Source organism: Alexandromys fortis, unplaced genomic scaffold (assembly GCF_014885135.2).
Source record: "Alexandromys fortis isolate MF-2015 unplaced genomic scaffold, M_Fortis_MF-2015_v1.1 scaffold_70, whole genome shotgun sequence".
Taxonomy (NCBI): domain Eukaryota; kingdom Metazoa; phylum Chordata; class Mammalia; order Rodentia; family Cricetidae; genus Alexandromys; species Alexandromys fortis.
In genome coordinates, this window is record NW_026067955.1 from 7902515 (window position 1) to 7924801 (window position 22287).

The 22287-nt window shown below is 38.9% G+C and overlaps 1 protein-coding gene across 7 annotated transcripts in view; it reads left to right on the forward strand.

Annotated features, from left to right (window-relative positions):
* The window catches only part of Dennd4a (DENN domain containing 4A), a 110768-nt gene that overhangs the window by 73394 nt on the left and 15087 nt on the right, over positions 1-22287 (forward strand). For 6 of the 7 annotated variants that reach the window (XM_050151831.1, XM_050151830.1, XM_050151836.1 and 3 more), the window contains 9 exons: positions 3586-3719; positions 4659-4794; positions 5087-5293; positions 5382-5510; positions 5773-5914; positions 10602-10718; positions 12304-12435; positions 14182-15278; positions 21270-21459. In XM_050151831.1, the coding sequence (XP_050007788.1) occupies positions 3586-3719; positions 4659-4794; positions 5087-5293; positions 5382-5510; positions 5773-5914; positions 10602-10718; positions 12304-12435; positions 14182-15278; positions 21270-21459 (2284 nt within the window). The remainder of the gene's footprint in view (positions 1-3585; positions 3720-4658; positions 4795-5086; positions 5294-5381; positions 5511-5772; positions 5915-10601; positions 10719-12303; positions 12436-14181; positions 15279-21269; positions 21460-22287) is intronic. The other variant, XM_050151837.1, reaches the window with a different exon arrangement.

The window sequence follows — 22287 nt, forward strand, 5'->3', positions numbered from 1 at the left end:
GGTCCTGAGTTCCTTGCTCGTGCTCGCTCTCCTTCTGCTCCTGATTTGGACCTTGAGATTTCAGTCCGGTGCTCCAATGTGGGTCTCTGTCTCTGTCTCCTTTCATCGCCTGATGAAGGTTAATATTCAGGAGGGTGCCTATATGTTTTTCTTTGGGTTCTCCTTATTTAGCTTCTCTAGGATCACTAATTATAGGCTCAATAAGACATTTCTTTATTCAGTGAATTGGATGGGTGTAGATACTTTTAACTTAGGAATTCACCTCCTTCACTTGTAGAATTTTCTCTTTCATCCTGCTCCATTCACTTTCATTCTCTCTCTCTCTCTCTCTCTCTCTCTCTCTCTCTCTCTCTCTCTCTCTCTCTCTCTCTCTCTCTCCCTACCTATCCCAATCTTCTTTTTTTCTCAACTTAATATATTTATTGATTATTTGGGAATGTCACATAATGCATCCCAATCCCACCTATACCCCATCCTTGTAACCTCCCCCCCCAAAAAAGAAAAAATATATACCAAGTTCAGTTTGGTCACAACTACACAGTGACCAGCCCCTTAACAGAAAGCTGAGTCCTTCCCATCCCATCCCTTTGCTCTTAATTTTTCCCTTTTCATCTCACTTTCTGTCTTTCTACTTTAAGAAAAAGAGAGAGATTATGGTATAATTATATCATTTCCCCTTCCCATTCCTCCTAACTCTCCCGTGTATATCCCCTGCTTTCTTTCAAATTCGTGTCCCCTTTTCTTTAGTGGTGGTAGTGGTGGTGTTTGTGTATTCCTAAATACATAGTTACAGCCTGCTCAGTCCATATAACATCAGTTGTATATGCGTGCTTTTGGGGCTGTCTGTTTAGTACTGGATAACTAATCAGTGCTCTTCCCTAGGTAAGACTATTTCTCCTGCTCTCAACTTTTCCTTCATTGCCTGTAGTTCTTTGTCTAGGGTTGGGATCTTATGACCTTCCCGCTTCCACTTTCTCATGTCAAAAACACCAATTTTGGTGTTGACCTTTTTCTGGCCATGTTTAGGAAGCCATGTTGGTGAGATTTCATTCATGGGTAATAGATTCTGACATTTCTAGGAGACATAGTCTCACAACAAGCTCTCTGTTCCTCTGGCCTGTACAGTTTCCCCACCAACTCTTCGATGATGATCTCTGAGCCTTAGGTGCAGAAGCTGCACTGTGGATGTATCAGTGAGCTTCACAACTTGGCATTTTGATCAGTTGTGGTTTTCTGTAATGGTCTCCATCTGTTACAAAGAGAGGTTTCCGTTATGGGGGTAGAAACTTTACTTATCTGTGAGTGTGAGGACTAATATTTAGAAGGTAGTTAGGGATTATGCTGGATAATAATGTGGAGGTTGCAGGTTCTCTTTCTAGGTCCATGACTTCACCAGCTCTGTATAGCTGACTAGGTTTCCAGTACTAGGCACAATTTCCCTGTTTGCGGGTCTTAACTACAATTAGAAAGCTGTTGGTTACTGCTAAGATACATTTGCAACTATTGCACCCTTTGTGTGTAGGAATCACAGCTGCATGACTCCATATCTGTCTTTTACTTAGCTGCTGGAAATCTGAACTCAGTTCTTCACGTTTGTGTGGCAGGCAGTTTACCCACTGAGCTCTCTCCCTAGCTCACATACAGCACTTTTTAGGACTGACAGCTGAAGTGTTGTAGAACTCAACAGTTTGTATTTAGACATTCCCCTGCTTCCTTTCTCTAGTGCCAGATCAGTGTTTGAACCCCAGCTCTGCTATTATCTCCCTCCAATTAATTTTGTCTTGATTTTTTTTTTTTTACTTCTAACCGCCTTATTGTCATTCTGGTAGGATTTTTAAGAATCCATGGAGGTATTATATTTGTTTTATTCAGGCAGAAAGCCATGTAATTGTTATTTTCATTATCAGTAACTGAACTTCATCCAGTGAATTTACTCTCCTTGATCTGCCTGTTGTTTGACGTGTGCATTACTTCTAGTTACTTCCTGTTGTAAACATGCAAAAACATCCTTAGTATTGGTAGGTGTTTTTTTTAACATATTGATTTTTTTCTAAAATAAGAATACAGTAGAAATGCTTGAACAGATCTTCTTTTCTAAAAATTAATATACCAGGCTGGGTTTGTAACTTAGTTGTAGATTGCGTGTCTACTATAGTAAGACTCTGGCTCAGTCCTCAGCACCTCTGAAACAAGCAAACCAATGTTGAGTGCTAGTATTCATCTAGCTTTTTATATTTATTGTATCCATGCTGGTGTCAGCGTAGAAGCCTCCTCTCCAAGCTACAGAAAGAAGTTCAAAGACAATATTATTAGATCTTAGGAGAAAAAAAATAAGAGCAAGCAATCTGTAAATCTTGGCCACTGTTGAGGCACATGGAAAAGAGAGAAAGCCATGCCTTGTGAGCTGGGATCAGGGAAAGGGGTGTGTTCAGTGGTAGAGCTTTGCAAGCAGCTGAATGGCAAAGAGGAGACGGAACTTCCAGAGAGTAAAAAAGACTAGATTGTCAGGGAAAGCATGCCTAAGATTTTGGTATCCAAAAGAAAATGATAGAAAAATTAAAGTTCTATTTTCTGAGTTAGAACTCAGAAAGCAGGCAGGCTCAGCAGTGCTTCCATATGGAAAGCCCCATCCACAGTAGCCTAAAAGTCTTTGACAAGCTCAAGCCTTTTTTATACCAACAGATTTTTAAGTATCCTCCAACAAGATGGAAATAAGTGGTTGCTCTAACAATAATTACTTTGAATTTTTCAAATACCAAATAACACATAGCACTAATATTCATTATTTTAATTGGAAAATAAACAATATAGAAAATAATATAAATTAACTGCTTTAGTGGTACTATCAGTCACATTTAACGTTTTGATAATTGTGGGTTTTGGTTTACAAAAGAATATATAACAAACATAATCACCCTCCTTTAAAAAAAAATAGAACTAGAGAACTGGTTATGGTGACATAAACCTTTAATCCCAGGTCATTTGAGGCAGAGACAGGCAAATCTTGTGAGTTCCAGGTCAACCAGGGCTACATAGTGAGACTATGTCTCAAAGTAAGTAAATAAATAAAATTAAGACATAGACACACACAAAATTAAAAATAGTACTATCAAGATGACTGAGCAGGTTAAGGCACTGTTTTGTTTTTAGAGATAGGTTTTCTCTGTGTAATAGCCCTGATATCCTGGCACTCTCTTTGTAGACCAGGCTGACCTCAAACTCAGAGATCCACCTGCCCCTATCCCTGAGTGCTGAGATTCAAGGTGTGCATCACCACACCCGGCTCTAAGGCACTTTTTAAAAATAGTTATTTAGGGGCTGGAGAGATGGCTCAGAGGCTAAGAAAATTGACTGCTGTTCCAGAGGTCCTGAGTTCAATTCCTAGCAACCACATGATGGCTCACACCCATTTATGGTGAGATCTGGTGCCCAGAACACTATATACATAATAAATAAATTAAAAAAAAACAAAAAAAGTTATTTAGTAGGCATTGATGGAAATGATGCATCTAATTAATTGTTCCCCTATGGATGAATTCTTGCCTTATCAATGTGGCCTTTAAATATATTTTTAAATTCCTTCAGGTGGATATGGACAAGAGTGGTGAAGTTCGGCTTATAGAACTGGACTCATCTTTCAAAAGTGAACATACTGTCTTTGTGACACCACCCGAGATCCCCCATCTACCCAATGGTGAAGAGCCCCCATTACAGTACAGGTATTCAATAACACAGTGTATGAGAATGACAGAGGAGCAGTCCATCGACTGTGACATAGGATTCTAAGGACTGTGGTATTTTCAAATATACAAACTTAACAGATAGGCAAGCCCATCCCCCATCCGTTATTAAGTTTTGCAGCACAGACAGAAAAAATAAAACTTTTTATAAGCTTGGATAGTATTTAAGTATCCCTATCAATACCGCTTAAATTAGTAGATCAGACAGTACTCACATGTAGCACTTTTATTATTTTTTATTTTTACTTTGTACTAAAAGCAATTTTCTCGTTCCTACCCCTTCTTTATTGCCACATACACATTGGTTAATATAACTGATGTACAAGGATTATAAATTATTAAGATAATAATTATTAAAATTATAAATGTAATTCACGTCCATTATTTGTTCCCTTAGTTTGTATGATACAAATTTTAAACTATTCATTTTTGGTGAATTTTAATTTAAGACATGAAATTTCTTAATTGACATTAAGAATTAAATTGTTGATTTAATTAACATTAAATTGTTGACATTTACCATTGTTAATTTAGAAATTTTGTAAGAGACTGCTGAGAGGTTGATATAGACTTAAGTGATGCGTTATCTCTGCATTCAAGTCTAGTGGGGAAGAAAGAAAAGTCATGAGCACAGCAAAACAAGAGCTGTGAGGGAGGTAGATTTGTTATTTTAAGTACTATATACATTTACTTTTTACCTAAAATTGTATTTCCTTTTATATTTTAATTTTGGCTTCAACAAATAATTCTGTGTTTATAAAAATAATATTAATAAAATATAGCAGAATTATTTGTTGAATATATCTTATCTGATAGAGAAATAGTTAAGTTCTAAGTTAATAAGTTATTTGGTCATAGTTCGTCTAGCTAGTAGCAATCTGTCTGTGGTGAAAAGCAATTTCTTCTTCTCTGAAACAGCTATAATGGATTTCCAGTTCTCAGAAACAATTTATTTGAGAGGCCTGAAGGATTTCTACAAGCAAGAAAGAACAAGCTGCCTTCAAAACCCAGCAGTCCTAGTAGCCCTTCTCCCATGTTCAGAAGAACAAAGCAGGTGCTTTAAAAACCGTGTTCCTCGTGTATTCAAGTAGACAGGGAGTAACCTGATGCCCATCCTCCCTTGATAATCTTTACTACCCAGACATAACCCTCAGCAGATGACAAGGCGCTTTATACACTTGGAATATAGTTCATAGTAATCTGACCTAAAACTTTATTTTTATATATGATACAAATTCAAGAGGAGACTTTAAAATATATTATTTATAGTCAAGTTTTACAAAGGCATGTGACTTTCTGTGATCACTATTCATTTAAATAAGGATCCTACTTGGATTTCTTTCTAGGAAATCAAATCAGCCCATAAGATTGCGAAGAGGTATTCTTCTATCCCTCAGATGTGGTCTAGGTGTCTGCTGCGTCACTGTTACGGATTGTGGTTTATTTGTCTCCCAGCTTATGTGAAGGTTTGTCATTCCAAAGTCAGGGCTCTGAAAACAGCGTATGATGTGCTTAAAAAAATGCAGCTGAAGAAGATGGATCCACCCGATGAGGTGATAACATGTGTCCCCAAATGTGTTGTTTTATTTTAGATGTCTATGCATAAGAGTGTTTCTGTACATCTCTCAACTTGTGTTGCAGGTGTGCTACCGAATTCTCATGCAGCTCTGTGGACAGTATGACCAGCCCGTGCTTGCAGTTCGAGTGCTTTTTGAAATGCAGAAAGCTGGTATTGACCCCAATGCAATCACTTATGGGTATTACAATAAGGTAATTATTTTGGTTTAGTGGGGAACAGTACTGTTTTTTCATTGCACAACATTAATTTAGTGCCAAAAATAATTAGGGGCTATTTGGTATTTGTAAAACCAAAAAAAAAAAAAAAAGAATATTCAGAAGATACTTCATAAATTAAGACATTTTTGTTTTCTATCCTTTAAATTTACTTTTGTCTTCTTTAGCTTGACTCAGAAGCCAGTGAATGTTGAATTCTAAAAACTGTTTTACTAATTATATTTTTTTAAATGAATAGGCTGTTTTGGAAAGTACATGGCCTTCAAGAAGTCGCAGTGGCTATTTTCTTTGGACAAAAGTAAGAAATGTTGTTTTAGGAGTCGCACAGTTCAAAAGAGCTTTGAAGAAACATCCACACTTACCACAGAGAGCTCTCTCGGGTAATTAAAGGGTGATAAAGTATGCACAGGGTTTGCTTTCGGTCATAACTTATAACTTAATTGGTTATAGTTTATATTTTTAGAGAATTTTAAGTGCTTTAAAATGCTGATTATTTTCTGGGTTCTGCTGCCAGTTAGGAAACTTTATTAAAAGTACTGTTAATGGGGCTGGAGAGTTGGCTCAGTGGTTAAGAGCATTGCCTGCTCTTCCAAAGGTCCGGAGTTCAATTCCCAGCAACCACATGGTGGCTCACAACCATCTGTAGGGAGGTCTGGTGCCCTCTTCTGGCCTTCAGACATACAGACAGAATATTGTATACATAATAAATAAATAAAAAAAAAATCTGAATAGACTTAAAAAAAAAAAGTACTGTTAATGCACAGAAGTGTTCTGGATCCGGGTTGTGTTAGAGCTGCAGTGTTTGCTAATGTGTAATGAGCTACAATGGGAGGGGAGTCAAACCATTCCTGCTCCATGTAGAAACTTACACACAGTCTTGTGTTCATTTCATGTAGTGTCTGTGATGTGCCTCTGACTTAATATGACCTATCACATGAGGTCAGCTGTGGAATTTTCCACTTGTGGTGTCATGTTGGTACATAAAAAGTTTTAGGTTTCAGGTTTTCAGATTAAAGAAATCCTCCCTGTATTAGACAACTCTTCCCATTTTAGGAAACACCAGATTCTTCTTTCTCCAGTTGTTAAATTGTCCAACTTTAGTGGTCATTAGAAGCTCACAGTAGATGCTCTGTTGTAGTTTATTTTGCTGCGTGTGGCACTTTTCATGTTGGCTCCATAGCAGATTATTATCTTTAACACAAACTCTGAAGAGTCACTTTGGTACCTCTTTGAGAGGTAAAATGCTATCGAACTGGGTTCTTAAGCGGATGACAGTGACCTAAAGCTGTTAGTCATGGTAGCACGGAGAGTGGTGATACAACACACATGTGGAGCAGGCGCCTTTCAATACGGGACCAGTCTGTTCTGCTTCTCTATACATATATTATAGTACATTTTAAAAACTAGGTTTGCTAGTTTATGTTTTTAGTTTGTTTTCAATGACATATTTAACTGTCACTTTTTGATTTTTCTATTAGGCACTTGACACTAAATTTAATTGCTATATGTTGCTCTCTTCATTTTTCATTTGAGAGGTTGCAAAGTACTCAGTTCAAGTATTTAGTGCATGATAATCCAGTTAACTCTAGGTAGCTACAAAATTCTTCACCATTTTAGATATGCCTCTTTTTTTTTAAATATTTATTTATTAATTATGTATACAATATTCTGTCTGTGTGTATGCTTGCAGGCCAGAAGAGGGCACCAGACCTCTTTACAGATGGTTGTGAGCCACCATGTGGTTGCTGGGAATTGAACTCAGGACCTTTGGAAGAACAGGCAATGCTCTTAACCTCTGAGCCATCTCTCCAGCCCTGAGATGCCTCTTTTTTTAAGGCAAGCATCAAATCCATATATCCTGGGCAAGGGCTCTACTAGTGAGCTGTACTCACAGCCTCTTGCCTTGCTATTTTCTTGGACATATTTTCTTTTTAAGAAATCCTGGCCAGGCGGTGGTGGCGCACGCCTTTAATCCCAGCACTCAGGAGGCAGAGGCAGGTGGATCTCTGTGAGTTCGAGACCAGCCTAATCTACAAGATCTAGTTCTAGGACAGGCTCCAAAGCTACAGAGAAGCCCTGTCTCAAAAAGAAAAAAAAAATTCTGGGCTGGAGAGGTGGCTCAGAGGTTAAGAGCACTGACTGTTCTTCCAAAGGTCCTGAGTTCAATTCCCAGCAACCACATGGTGGCTCACAACCATCTGTACGGAGATCTGGTGCCCTGCTCTGGCGTGCGGGCATACATCGAGGCAGAATGTTGTATACATAATAAATAAATCTTTAAAAAAAAAAAAAGAAAAGAAAAAAAATTCTGTGTTTCTGAGTTAACAGTATTATACTAGTATCAGTTTCCTCATTTTAACATTGTGCTATGTCATGTAGGGAATGGTTAGGAGAAACCAGCAAAGGGCCCCACCAAGAACTTTCTGTAAAATTTTTTGCAAGTTTTGAATCAAACTTTTTGTTTTATTTTGTTTTTCAAGACAGTTTCTCTATGTAACTCTGGCAGTCAGAGAACTCATTGTGTAGATCAAGCTGGCCTCAAATTCACGGAGATCCATTTACTTCTGCCTCCTGAGTGCTGGGATTAGAGGTGTGTACTACCACCACCTAGCTAATCAAACTTTTTTTAAAAAGTTTAAATTTAAATGCAGAAGTCCTAGCAGTGACTATGACATTACTTTCATTAAAATATAGGACTTGTGCATAAAGGCAGGCCCTGTGGTTCTGAGTGAAGATGACAACCCGACTTCCATCCCCAGCATCCACGTGGAAAACTTAGTCCTGCAAGTTGTCCTCTGACCTCCACTTGCCTGGAGGTCCACGAATGCACACACACACACACACACACACACAACACAAATAAATCATTTTACATAAGCAGTAAAGCATTAGTATAAAACACGCTAAATTACTTGTGTAATTCTGACTTTTCATTATTTAAAAAATCCACATGACTTTTACTATAGTATGAACATGAGCTTCTAATGGGCATAAACTTCAAAAAAATTATAAAATTTGAAGGATGCTGTTTCTGCAGATGGCAACATTATTTCAGACTCTTTCATTTTATGCCAATATTAAGACTAATAAATATAAGCTGATTGTGCCAAAATGTAGCGCAGTGATCCCTCCAGAGCTGGTTTTGTTCTTGATCACGCACTGTGAATTTAATCAGTTGTGGAAGTTGTCCTTGGGCCCAGTTTCTTAAAAATGTAGAGATCTTCTGTTTGGTTTAGTGCGCTTTTCCTAAAAGACTGGCCCAGAGTAGTGTGGAATCTAACAAAAATATCTTTAAATTTTCCTATTTGTGATTTCTTTGGGATTAAGTCCTTAAAGTTTCATTAGGCAAAACAAATTCATATTAATAACAAAGACATGGTAGTAAGTGCTTAGTGATATTCAATATAACCTCTTTAGAATTCTTTACAAGTTTAAAACGTTTTAGTCTGATAAACATAGGTTTATGTTTTATAACTCTGAGAATTGGATGTTCATACAAAAACTTACTTAAAATCTCAGAACTCTGGCTTTGATGCTAATCTAATGGGAACAGTTTAGTAAGAATGTCAAAGAGAATCTGTTTGACAAAACAAGATATTAAAGATTTTCTGCTCCTCCTCCTTTTCTTCTTCCTCTTCCTCTTCTTCTTCTTCTTTTTGACAGGGTTTATCTGTATGGACTTGGCTGTCATGGGACTTAGTCTGTAGACCAGGCTGGCATTGAACTCAGAGATCCACCTGCTTCTGCTTCTCAAGTGCTGGGATTAAAGATGTGTGCTACCAACACCTGGCTTCTGCTTTCCTTAAGAATAAGTTTTTGTTTTGGTGGGAGTTTGAGGGGAGTTGTTTGTTTTTGAGACAGGGTCTCTACAGAACCCTGACTTTCCTGGAACTCACTATGATACCAGGGTGCCTGCCTCCTGAGTGCTGAGTTTAAAGGCATGTGCCACCAAGTCTGGCATCCTGAGTAATTTTAACACATTGTTTTTTTCCTCATTCCTATATATTTGTACTTAGCTACAGTTCTATAATTATTCAGTTGAGTTTTGAGAAAAATTACCTTTCAATGAAGTTAGAGGAACCCAACTCTGTGGCAAGAGCCATTAGACATTGAGTTTCAGTGACCTACGTGTGCATGTTTGCAAAGCTCTCTTCTCCACTGCTTAAATTACCACTCAGACCAGACATGGTGCACATACATTTACCCCCCAGCACTCAGAAGGCAGAGGCAGGTAGATCTGTTCAAGGGCTGTCTGGTCTACATAGTAAGTTCCAGACCAGTCAGGACTACTTGAGACCCTAACCTTAAAAAGATGACTCAGGCCAGGCGGTGGTGGCACACCGGTTTAATCCCAGCCCTCAGGAGGCAGAGGCAGGTGGATCTCTGTGAGTTCGAGGTCAGCCTGATCTACAGAGCATGTTCTCCAAAGCTACAGAGAAACTGTCTCCAAAAACAAACAAACAAACAAAAGACGACTTAGAATTTTATCTAGAAATATGGTGGACTGGAGTGAAGATTAACTAGTTTGTCTGGTTTGGGTACCCACAAAGTAATATAAATGTAAATATTTATTTGACTATAATGTGAAACCAAAAGTAAATTATTTAGAAATTTTCCTTTCTTACATTAATGGAGGTGGGTGCTTGGTAGCTAACCAAATAAGGAAATCCAAACACTAATGTGTGGTAGGCACCTCATTCTAGTTGGTTTTACCAAAGAAACTTGTGATAGGTGTTGTGGAGATTGGCCAGCAGGCCTCTCAATGTAAGTTGGTGCTCCATCCATGGGATGTCGCCACTCACCTGTACAGTATGCTGTCACAGTCCCCACCTCATCTCCCCACCCCGTCCCACCCTCGGCGGGCAACATTAAGTCCCCTATTGGGGTCTGTTATTCAAGACAGTAGCCAGAAGCCATCTAGAATGGACATCTTGTCCATTCAAGGTGTTATGTTGACCTAGGGACTTTTACAGTTGACCAGTTTTCTGTCTGATCATTAAATTTGTTTAGGATATAATCTCAAAGTTTATGATAAGTAGCATAGTATTTGTTTCTGTTTTTGCTCAGGTGGTCGGTCTGATCTTGGATATAATTCATTATCTAAGGACGGTATTAGAAGAGAGGGTACATCTACTGAAGACATTCAAGGGGAAAAAGACAAAAAAGGGAGTGATTCTAGTTCCTGTAGGTATTGATTGTGAAGTTGATATTGTGTAAAATTGTGAACTTCTTTGCATAAAAATACAAATAACTTTAAGTATTAAAGTACTAGTTTTACTGCCTATCTTCCTGTTCTAATTATCTTTTTTTTTCATTGATCCCTTTTTGCCACCTAATATTTTCACCCATAAACTGTGCAGGAAATGTGCATGCTGCATAACTCATGTTAAAATTCTCATAGTAGAAATGTCTTTTAAAAAGAAATTCTTTTTCTGAGAATTACTACTACCTGCCTTAGTTAGGTCTGCTGTTGCTGTGATGAAACACCATGACCAAAAGCTGCTTGGGGAGAATATTTGACTTACATTTCCCAGACATAGTTCATTGAGGGAAGCCAAGAGAGAAACTCAAACTGGGTGGGAACCTGGAGGCAGGAGTGATATGGAGGCCGCGTAAAAGTGCTGCTCACTGCCTTGTTCCTCATGACTTCTCAGGCTGGTTTCTTACAGAACCCAGGCCACCAACCCAGGGACGCCCCCACCCATAATAGGCTGGACTATTCTTCATCTATTACTAATTAAGAAAATGCCCTACAGGCTTACCTACAGCTGATCTCATGGAGACATTTTTCTCAGTTGAGGCTCCCTCTGAAGGCTCTAGCTTGTGTCAAATTAACACAAAACTAGCTACCACGTGCCTTTAATCCCAGCACTCTCCGGAGGCAGAGGCAGGGCGGATCTCTGTGAGTTCAAGGCCAGCCTAGTCTACAAGAGCTAGTGCCAGGACAGGCTCCAAAGCTACAGAGAAACCTTGTCTCAAAAAGAAAAAGCAACTAGCCAGCACAATACTAATAGGTTTTCTGTGCCGCCCCCTCCCCCACCATAATAGGTTTCTCTGACAATGCAATAAGCCAGATCAAGCCAAATTGAAAAAGTATAAGAACAGTTTTATTTGAGCAAAGCAACTCTCAGGTGGATTCTCCAGTCCCAGAGGTGGAGGCAGGAGAAGCTGCACATCTGGACTAACTCGGGAGATTATATAGCCTGTAGGCGAGGGGTGATGAAGTGTCCACTACAAGCTGGGTTTGTGCCCAAGTGTGGTCAAAATCTGACTGCTTTAGGTGGGGACTTGGATGGCTGGCAACTTCAGGGGAGGAGCTGCCCAGAATTCAGAACTGGGCTTTTTGGCATCTTTCCTTTGTTTTGAGCCTCTCTGAGTGGGTGGGGTTTGGAGAGAGACAGGAATGGGGCTTCCAGATCATACAGGGGCGAGTTGGAGATTCCAACTAGACAAATACCTTTAAAGTCTGTTGGTGAATTGTGATTTATATGTCCTTTTTTTCCCTTCCCAATCCAAAATCTGTCCTTTACAACCAAAGAGAAAATATGAAATTCTCTATGAGCCTTATATATGACCAGTTCTTAGTCATTAGACCCACACTTGATGACTTTTAAATGAAATGATTTGTGGTTGGCAAATGTGTAGAGAAGCAGTTAGTATATTCTTATCACCAGTTTTCATTTTGAAATATGTAAGACTAAAGGCTTCTCTTCATACATTCTGCAACATATGTTTAATTTTGCTAACATTTTTATTTTTGTCTTTACAGTGTCAGAGAATGAGAGTACAAAAGGAAGTGCTGATTGCCTTCCTACTCTCAGTTACCGAAGTTCTTCAACTATAGTTCGCCTCAGTGGTGCAGATAACAACAGTGCTGATAAAATGGCTGGAGAATCTGAGGGTAAGTTGAATAGTACACATTGGCTACGTGTAGATGATTATATCCGTATCTACTAAATATATATATTTTAAATGTTGTAAAGTCATGTTTTATTTTATTTTGCATATATACTACAGCAATGTGTATAGGTCAGGAAACAACTTGTGGAAGACTGTTCTCTGTACCTTCTGAGTCCCTGGGATTGAACTCAGGTAGTCAGATTTGATGGCAGATATTCTTACTCACTGAGCCACCTCACTGGTCTCAGNCCTCAAACTCAGAGAGATCCACCTGCCTCTGCTTCCCAAGTGTTAGGATTAAAGGCGTGTGCCACCACCGCCCAGCTGTTTTTAATATCTTTTTTTAAAATATTTATTTATTTATTATGTATACAATATTCTGTCTGTGTATGTATGTCTGCAGGCCAGAAGAGGGCACCAGACCTCATTCCAGATGGTTGTGAGCCACATGTGGTTGCTGGGAATTGAACTCAGGACCTTTGGAAGAGCAGGCAATGCTCTTAACCATTGAGCCATCTCTCTAGCCCCCTTTTTTAAATATCTTAATGCACTAGAATTATCTATTAGAATATATTTGGATGCCCTCTCCTAGTAAACTTAGGACCTTAGGTTTTGTGTTTTATAATGTCTTTGTTCAAACCTTTATTATAACAAGGAATAAGGGCACACCTGTAGTCTCAGTGCTGCCCTTTGAGTTTGTACTATTAGGACTTTCAGAAGGAATGGTAAAATACAAATGGAGGAATAGTGAATCCGAGAGGACCACACACCTAGCTTATTTCTAAATGAATCATATACTTTATAGTCTAATGTAGCTTGTGACTATTTAGAAACAAAATAGATAGTCTTTCAGATAGTTTAAGAAACTAATACCCATGGCCCTGGTGGCACACGCCTTTAATCCTAACTCTTGGGAGACTGGAGCAGGTCTACTTAGCGTGCTTCAGACAGCCCAGGCTACTTGATGAGACAGTGTCTCAAAAAAAGAAAGAAAGAAAGAGAGAGAGAGAGAGAGAGAGAGAGAGAGAAGAGGAGAGGAGAGGAGAGGAGAGGAGAGGAGAGGAGAGGAGAGGAGAGGAGAGGAGAGGAAAGGAAAAGAAATAAAAGAAAAGAAAACCAAAAATTAGTGTTTTTCTTCTTAAAATATTTTCATATTTGCAATACACTAAATACACTAATCACTGATTTAAAACAAAGGTAAAATTTCTTAATCTACATGTATAGTCAAAAAAGGATTTGGAGTTTTAAAAATAATTTTTACTTGTAGATAAAATTAATATAGTTACCATAGGTTTGGTTTGATGTTTGGGGGCTTGTTTTGCATTTTAATAAAAAGATGGCTTAGATTTTCACGTTCATCCAGCATCACTACAATTGTACAGCTGTAACTTAACTTAGTGTAAATTTATTTCTGTTAAAATGTAAATTGGTAAGTTTTTTTTAAGCAGTACATTCTAATGGCTAGAAGCATAACCTTTCTCATTAGACAAATCTGAATTTGAATTGAGTTCTGTTACTTAAGAACTTGTCTAAATAGTTTATCTCTCTGCACGTCTGTTTTATCTGCTCTGAATGTTGGAATGTTTATAGCAACAATGGCCGTAAACTGCCTAAAGTGGGGCCTGCTGAGTACCAGGCAGCCAGTGAGCACTTGCTGTTATCATCCCATTACTATTATTTTAATATTTAGGATGACATATTTGCACGGTACATTTTCATGACTGAAAACAAATTTCTTGTTTTTCAGAAAGTACACCTGAGCTGCTCTTAATGCCGTCTCCTGAGAATACAAATGAAACACAAACCATGCAAAGTAGATGCTTCAGGAGAAGACATAAAAGTGATGATGAATCTCATTTGCAGCAGCAAACAGCCTGGGGAAATAGGAACCGTAATCTTAGTGGTGGGGTTCTGATGGGATTTATGCTGAATAGAATTAACCGGGAAACAAACCCTGGAGATATGGTTGAAAAATTAGGAGCTGATGCAAAAATTCTTTCAAATGTTATCTCAAAAAGCACAAGACCAAATAGTCTTGATATAGGAAAGCCACCTGTAAAATCAAAAAGAGACAGCCTAGAAAAGGAATCTAGTGATGATGACACGCCTTTTGATGTCTCTAACTGCTTGGATAAAGTGGATTCTCCTGTTATTTTTGACTTAGAAGATTTAGACACTGAAGCAGATGGATCGAAAGTGGGATGTGTCGCTACACAAAATCCCAAGAGGCTCCAACGTATGAACAGCAGCTTTTCAGTAAAACCTTCTGAAAAAACAGATGTTGTAACAGGATTTGACCCCCTCTCTCTCTTGGTTGCTGAGACTGAACAGCAGCAGAAGGTGGAAGAAGAAGAGGATGAAGATGATAGCAAAAGCATTTCAACACCATCTGCTAGGCGCAATTTAGCTGAAGAAATTGAGATGTATATGAATAACATGAACAGTCCTTTGACAAGCCGAACACCAAGCATTGATTTACAACGAGCATGTGATGATAAGTTAGCTAATAAGAAAAGTCCAACATTGGTCAAGGCCTGCAGAAGATCAAGCCTCCCTCCAAATTCTCCTAGGCCAGTGAGACTTACCAAATCTAAGAGTTATACCAAAAGTGAGGAGAGACCAAGGGATCGACTGTGGTCTTCACCAGCCTTCTCACCCACTTGTCCATTTAGGGAAGGATCTCAAGAAACACTAGCCCATTCATCACCTTCATTTAATTTAGATACACTGCTGGTACCCAAACTAGATGTTCTAAGGCACAGTGTGTTCTCTGCGGGGAAAGGAGTTGCAGAGAAAGCAAGCAAATGGTACTCAAGGTTCACCACGTATACCACATCATCAAAGGTAGGTTTGTTGGTATTTACTGCTTTTCTTTTCTTAAGCTGCCTCTACCATTACCATTACTGAAAACTTATTTATTAAGATTTATTTTAATTAACATGCTTGTGTATGTGCCTGTGTGAGTTCATGTGAACCATCTATGTGCAAGTGTCTGCAGAGTCTAGGAGAGGGTATAGGAGTCCTAGAAACTGTAGTTGTGAGCTGCCATGTAGATGCTGGAACCAAACCCAGGTCCTCTGCAAGAGCAGTAAGTATTGTTAAACACTGAGTCATATCTCTAGTCCCAAGACGTTGTTGTTGTTGTTTTCAACATGGAACATTTTCCTGTTACATGAAAGATCTAAATTTCAGTATTTCCTTCAGAATGTACCTTTTTCTTAGTGTCCAATATGTTTCTAACCAGGCCTATGCTATCTCTTCCTGATTAGGATGAAGTAACTTGTGTTTCTCCCAAGAGCAAAAATGTAGATGAAGTATAGAAAGCATGTGTTTATAATCATCAGAGAACTGTCACAATTAGAGAACAGAAAGGCAAGATTCTAGAAAGAGAATTACAGGAAGGAACTAAAGCAATAGTCATTTCTCCCAGAAGGCTTTTTTTTTTTAACTAATTGTGAGCATCAAGCATAAAGTTTCCATCTTTAAGAGGAGAGGGGAGAAATGAGGAGAGAAAGGGGACACAAAATTTAAAACTTGAGGGCTTCAAGTACCCAGAAAGTTTTGTCACCTGACCAGTGCTGCCACTTGACCCATGCCATTCAGGGTCCACTTAGGCCTGTTATGTTCAGTTTATCCAGTGGGGTAGTCACATCTCTCACCATAAGGTGTGGCACAAGAGGTTCAGCAACAAAGCTCTTCACATGATCCTCTGTCTCCATCTTGTGTCTAACAGTATTAGAGAAAGGCATGTCTTCTGGGTCTCTCCATCATCATGTATTAGGTTTTAAACAGGAAGTCCATTCTGGCACTCCAATTTTATTCAGCCTTAAAATCCCTTCACCAATACTAAGCCAAAGGATATCAGGGATCTCCCATTCCTTCTAAACAGGCCATCTTTTGACAAATTCTTTAGCCAATCATTCAAACTCTCAGCACCTTTCTTAACTGTTCAAGCTTTCATACTAAACCTAGAGTCTCTAATCAATGGGTCCCTACTGATAAACTCAGCCTAATCCTGTTTTTAGGTTCTTTCCATTATCCCACACACTTAAAGTTCAATCCAAGCATTCCCCAGACTTCTACTTGAATGACTTATTTCTTCAGTGATATAGCTTACTTCTTTCTGGACCACACTTTTCATCTCACTTCAGGAGCCTGCTTAAACTTGTGTCTAGTTACATCTAGAGGCAACAGCTGGTATGCATTGGAATTGTCTTGCCTGGCATCTCCTTCAGGGAAAGTCATTGTGGGTTCTAAAGACAATGTAGGATTGGTTCCCTTAGGCAAGGTTGGAGAGGGCAATACTGCAAGGAGTGAGGAAGCACATTTTCCAAATACTTATGTTCCGTAAGACAGGTAAACAGCCTCTGAAAAAGAGTTCCTTGGAGTTCCATGGTGAGAAGAGCTATGAGCTGCCAGAAGGGAGGACTTTGTTGGACAGGTCCCTCAATGTTGATGGGCATATGCCTACAGCTGAGGAGTAAGCTCAGTGGCAGAACTCTTGCCTAACATGCACGAGCCTCTAAACCCAATCCCCAAAGCCATATAATACATTTGTTTTGCATAAAACAGGCCAAGTGCCCTGTCATATTGTAGAACTCTTTTAGTTATTGAATCTACTTGTTGATAAATCTGGGCACTTTCCTGGTGTGTCAGTTGGCATTATAGGTAGCCATGTTGTCCCCTTTACCAGGGAGTTTTCTTTTCACTTAGCATTTCATCCTGTTGAGGGGAATGAAGGACAATATACTCTCAAAATTGTGGAACTGGTTTTTCTCTTGCAAACCTCAGGATTAGCAGTGGTAAAACCATGGCCAAAAGCAACTTAAAGAGGAAAGAGTTAACTTTATTTGACTTACATATTGCAATTACAATTCATCTTTAAGGGAAGTCTGGACAAAAACTAAAGTAAGAACAGAGGCAGAAACTGTGAAGGAAAACTTCTTACTAGCTTATTTCTCGGGAGTTGCTCAGCCTGCTCTCTCCGTTCAACTCAGGTCTGCCTGCCCTGGGCTGTACCATCCACAGTGGGCTGGGCCCTCAAACATCATTAGTCAAAAGAATGCCCACAGATTCACCTCCAGGCTAGATTGTTGGAGGAATTTCCAAAATTGAGGTACCTCTGCCCAGATGACTCTTGTTTGTGTAGTTGGAAACACACACACACACCTAACAATCACAAAGACCCTGTCTCAAAACAAATGCAGCATAACAACAAAACAAGCAAACTCCCATATCAGGTGTCTCACAACTGTCTGTAACTCGAGCTTCAGGTGGGGTTTGACACTTTTGGCCTCTTCAGGAACCGGCACTCATGTATACATGCCATACATGTATTTTAAAAAAATTAAGGTTCTTGACCACCTGTGGTTGTCCTCTAGCCATTATATATACTTATCCAAAACTACATATTTTTCAAAACTTCAGATAATAGTCTGCATCCACTGGGGTTAACATGAGGCCATTTCTGCCTTCCCTGCCTCCCCTTACTGATTAAAAAACTCCAAATAAAATATAAAAACAACTAAAGAGTCTACAAAGAAATAAGAATTAATGGAGTTGGAGGAAGAACCTCCAAAGAGATGAGTTTCCTGTTTTTCTTCCCATGCCTTCTTGCCCCAAGGGCAGTCACATTGGGCCATAGTAGCTCTGAAACCTAAAATCACAGGAGAACCCATATTTTATGCACAAAAAAAAAATCAGGAAAGAAGGCCTCTGTGGACTCTAGAGTTTGAAGGGAGACCCATCCAAGTCTCAGCTTAACCCTTGATTTACACATGATAGATGCAGACTAACAAAAAAGACTAAAACTCCACCTGAAAAAAAGCAAAACACAAAGAACACAGCCTAAATATAATTTAGTATTGGCTAGTAAAACAAAAGCATACACATTCCCCAAAATATTATAACAATCCCCTTGCTATGCAAAGTCAATATTCACAATAGCCAAGATGAATGATGATGATGATGATAATAATAATAACACAGATGGGCATGACGGCATGTGCCTATAATCCCAGCACTTGGGATACAGAGTCAGAGGAATCTGGTTCTCAGCTACATCACACAGTGAATTCAGTGCTAGCCTGGACTATGGGAGACTTTCTCTCAAAAATGATGACGTAAAGGACCAAAAGGCCAGACACAGTAGTGCACACCTTTTAGTTCCAGTGACCAGGAGTCTGAGGAAGAATTATCGATAGGCTTAGGCTAAGGGAAGTTGTCCTCTGACCTCCACGGAAACCATTTCTATACATATCATAAGCAAACTACTAACAACCAAAGCCCACTATATAAGAAAACAACTGAAGTTATATAGGTGAACCCTGGAGAGAGAGAGAGAGAGAGAGAGAGAGAGAGAGAGAGAGAGAGAGAGAGAGAGAGACAGACAAAACAGTGATAAAGTGCTTGCTTATCATTAAATAAACTTATCTTGAAGTAAACTCAAAAACAGAATGCAGATAACAGCAAAAAAAAAAAAAGGACTATAAAAAATGTGTGAATCATGGGACTGGAGAGACGCCTTAGCAGATAAGACTTGCTACTCTTGCAAAAGATCTGGTAGTTTGCAACTGTCTAAAACTCCAGTCCCAAAGGACCCAGTGCCCTTTTGACCTCTGTAAGTACTATGTACACATGGCATATATACAAACATGCAAGCAAAGCATACATAAACTAAAATATCAGTCAGTCTTATTTAAAAGTTCACAGAGCTTTGGGCTGGAGAGATGGCTCAGAGGTTAAGAGCACTGACTGCTCTTCCAGGGGTCCTAAATTCAATTCCCAGCAACCACGTGGTGGCTCACAACCATCTATGATGAAATCTGATGCCCTCTTCTGGTGTACAGGCATACATGCAGAGAGAATGCTATATGCATAATAAATAAATCTTTTTAAAAGGTGCACAGAACCTTAGAGACTTGTTGGAGAATATGAAAGCTGTAAATAGGATAGGTATAGTTGTTATTTCAAAAAGGATTGAGGAAAGTGATAATTGCAGAAAAGATACTTGAATTAGTAATATTGTTGCTTATCAAATTTGGAAAAAGATACAAATTTACAGACATGAGACAACACACTACAAAAGGAGAGATTTAAAACCACATCTAGGTCCAGTGAGATCTCTCACTGCCAGTGAAAGCACTTGCACAAGCCTAGTAACTGAGGTCGGTTCCCAGACCCCATATAAAGGTAGAAGAAAGAACTGATAACACAGTTACTCTCTGACTCCACACATGTGCTGTGCTACAGACCTCCAAAATAGTAATAGATAATTTTTTAAAATACATCTGTACTTATCATAAGCCAGTGCTAACAACCAAACCATCTATAAGAAAACAAGTCAATTTTTTAATTCTTAAAAGATATTAAAGAAAAATTACTAAAGGAATAAAGATCTGAATGGCCATGTGGCTTTGTCATAAAATCACAAAGGGAAGAATTCAGTAAGAAAACATCTTTAACATGTTGAAAGAAAAGACATGCAATACAGGGTCTCCAGCCAGTGAAAATACTCTTCAAATGTTAAGGTAAAATAAGGGCACTCACAGAGAAGGGAAAGAGTAAACAGAAAACAGGCTTGCTCTTTGAACTGTGCTCAAGGGGGTCCAGGCTAAGGAAAACGTTAGTAAAAAAAAAAAAATGGGTCTTCAGGAAGGTAGGAACAAATTATAAACAGCTGCTTGCACTTACATAAAGACTGCCTTTTGCCCTCCTAAGTTCCTTAAAGCACTTACAATAGCTCAACACAAAAATTGTGACATTGTAGGTGTAGGGTTTTCAATATATGACTTCATGATTTAATTAAGTTGGGGCTGGTGGTCGTATGGCTCAGAAGGTTGAAGCACTTGCTACCAAGCCTAAGGACCTGAGTTCAATCCTTGGGACCTCCATGGTAAAAAGGGGGGATCTAACTCCCTCAGATATCCTCTGACCTCCACACTTCTGCTGTGGTGTGCAAATACTCCCTTCTTCCACAAAAAAATATAAATAAAAAGTGTAATTGAATTTAACTGAGTTTTAAAATCCTAGGAAATTTTCAGAAATTTTTGAAGTCAACCTTTGTGAAATTTATTTTCTGAATGTTATTGCTTATAAATTATATCTCAATAAAATTTCGTTAATGAAAACATACTTTCTGACACAATAGGATCCAACTAAAATTATTAATAAATATGATATCAAAAATTCAAAGTTCTAAGTAATTCATGAATCAAAGATAAAGATCACTAGCCTGGAGAGATGGCTCAATGATTAAGAGCACTCACTGCTCTTAGAGAGGATCTCAGTTCACAGCACCACACTCTGATGCTCTCTTCTGGCCTCCATGAGTGCTGAATGCACATTGTGCACAGGCATATATGCAAGCAAAATAGCCATACACATAGATATAAATAAAATACTTTTAAATAAATGATTTAACAAAAAAAAAGACCAGCTGCAGTAGCTTGTGCTTTTCATTATAGCAGTAGAGAGTCAGAGATCCCTGGGGCTCATTGACCATCTAATCTGGCCGACTTGGCAAGCTTCAGATCAATAAGAGACCCTTTCTCAAAAGTAAGTGGACAGCTGCTGAGGAACAACACTTAAAATGCACACATATGCATACTTAAACACAATGCACACCTTAACACAGTGCAAACACACATATGGAGAAAGATGGTCTCTATTTATCCAGAGTAGTATGCCTTTGTAAAACTGATTGTTTTTCTTGCAGAAGTTGTGATGTTGACCATCTGGGTAGAAGGTGGTAGGTAGTTGTTTCTAGCTAAGAAGTGACTTTTAAATAATTAACTTTAAATGTGAAGGAAATTAAGCTTATAATTATGTTCTTAGGATCAAAGTTCTGATCGTACCAGTCTTTCTTCAGTGGGAGCCCAGGATTCTGAATCTACCTCTTTGACAGATGAAGATGTCTGCCATGAGTTGGAAGGAGCCACTTCTTCCCAAGAAAGCAGTGCCACTTCAGGGGCCAAGGGAATAGATGCCAGCCGCACAAGCCTGGGAAGCTCCGCCTCCTTAGAAGGTTTGCCCAGTTTTTGTCATGCTGCTGGTTTGCAGTCTTTCTTTCTTTGTGATTTAATGTTTTCCTATCTTTAAAGATTTGCGTGGCAAACAAACAAGTAAAAATAGGGAGGAAACAGGTCATTTTCAGAGGTCTGACTTCTGCCCCTATCCCTTCATATTATTTGCTTCTGTTCTAGAAGTAACTGTTTTTCTCACTCTTTGTTTATCTTTTCACTTAAAATGTAAATACAGGTCTTCTTACTCATCTCTACTATTTTGAAACTCACAAAGTAACATTCACTAAGCCACCCATAGTTTCTTCCTCTTACCAGACTATCATGGTGTCCCGAATCATCACTAGTGAATGCTCCCGATCCATTTCACAGTCGCTTAGCTCACCATGTGGCAAAATCAGTTCATTTTAACCACTGCCTACTGCTGAGCATTAAGTTTCAAGTTTGAATAATGCCACGACATATATGTGGCTTTTTTTCACCAATGTATTTCTATGAGATAATTCCCAGTTTGTCCTTGAAGTAATAGTTCCAAGTTCCTTTCACAGATGTGTGTTATTTTGCATTTTCAGTAACTGTATGTTTTCCCATGGTCTTGTCAGTATGACAAAATATGTTGGAGCTGGTGAGATGGCGCAGCAGCTAAAGGTGCAGATGATCTGAGTTGCATCCCCAAAACCGATATGGTGAAAGGAAAATACTGACTCCACAAGTTGTCCTCTGACCTCCACATGTGTATTGCATGTGATCACTTGTGTGCCTGTACACAGATGTACAGAGAGAGAGAGAGAGAGAGAGAGAGAGAGAGAGAGAGAGAGAGAGATTGACTAAGC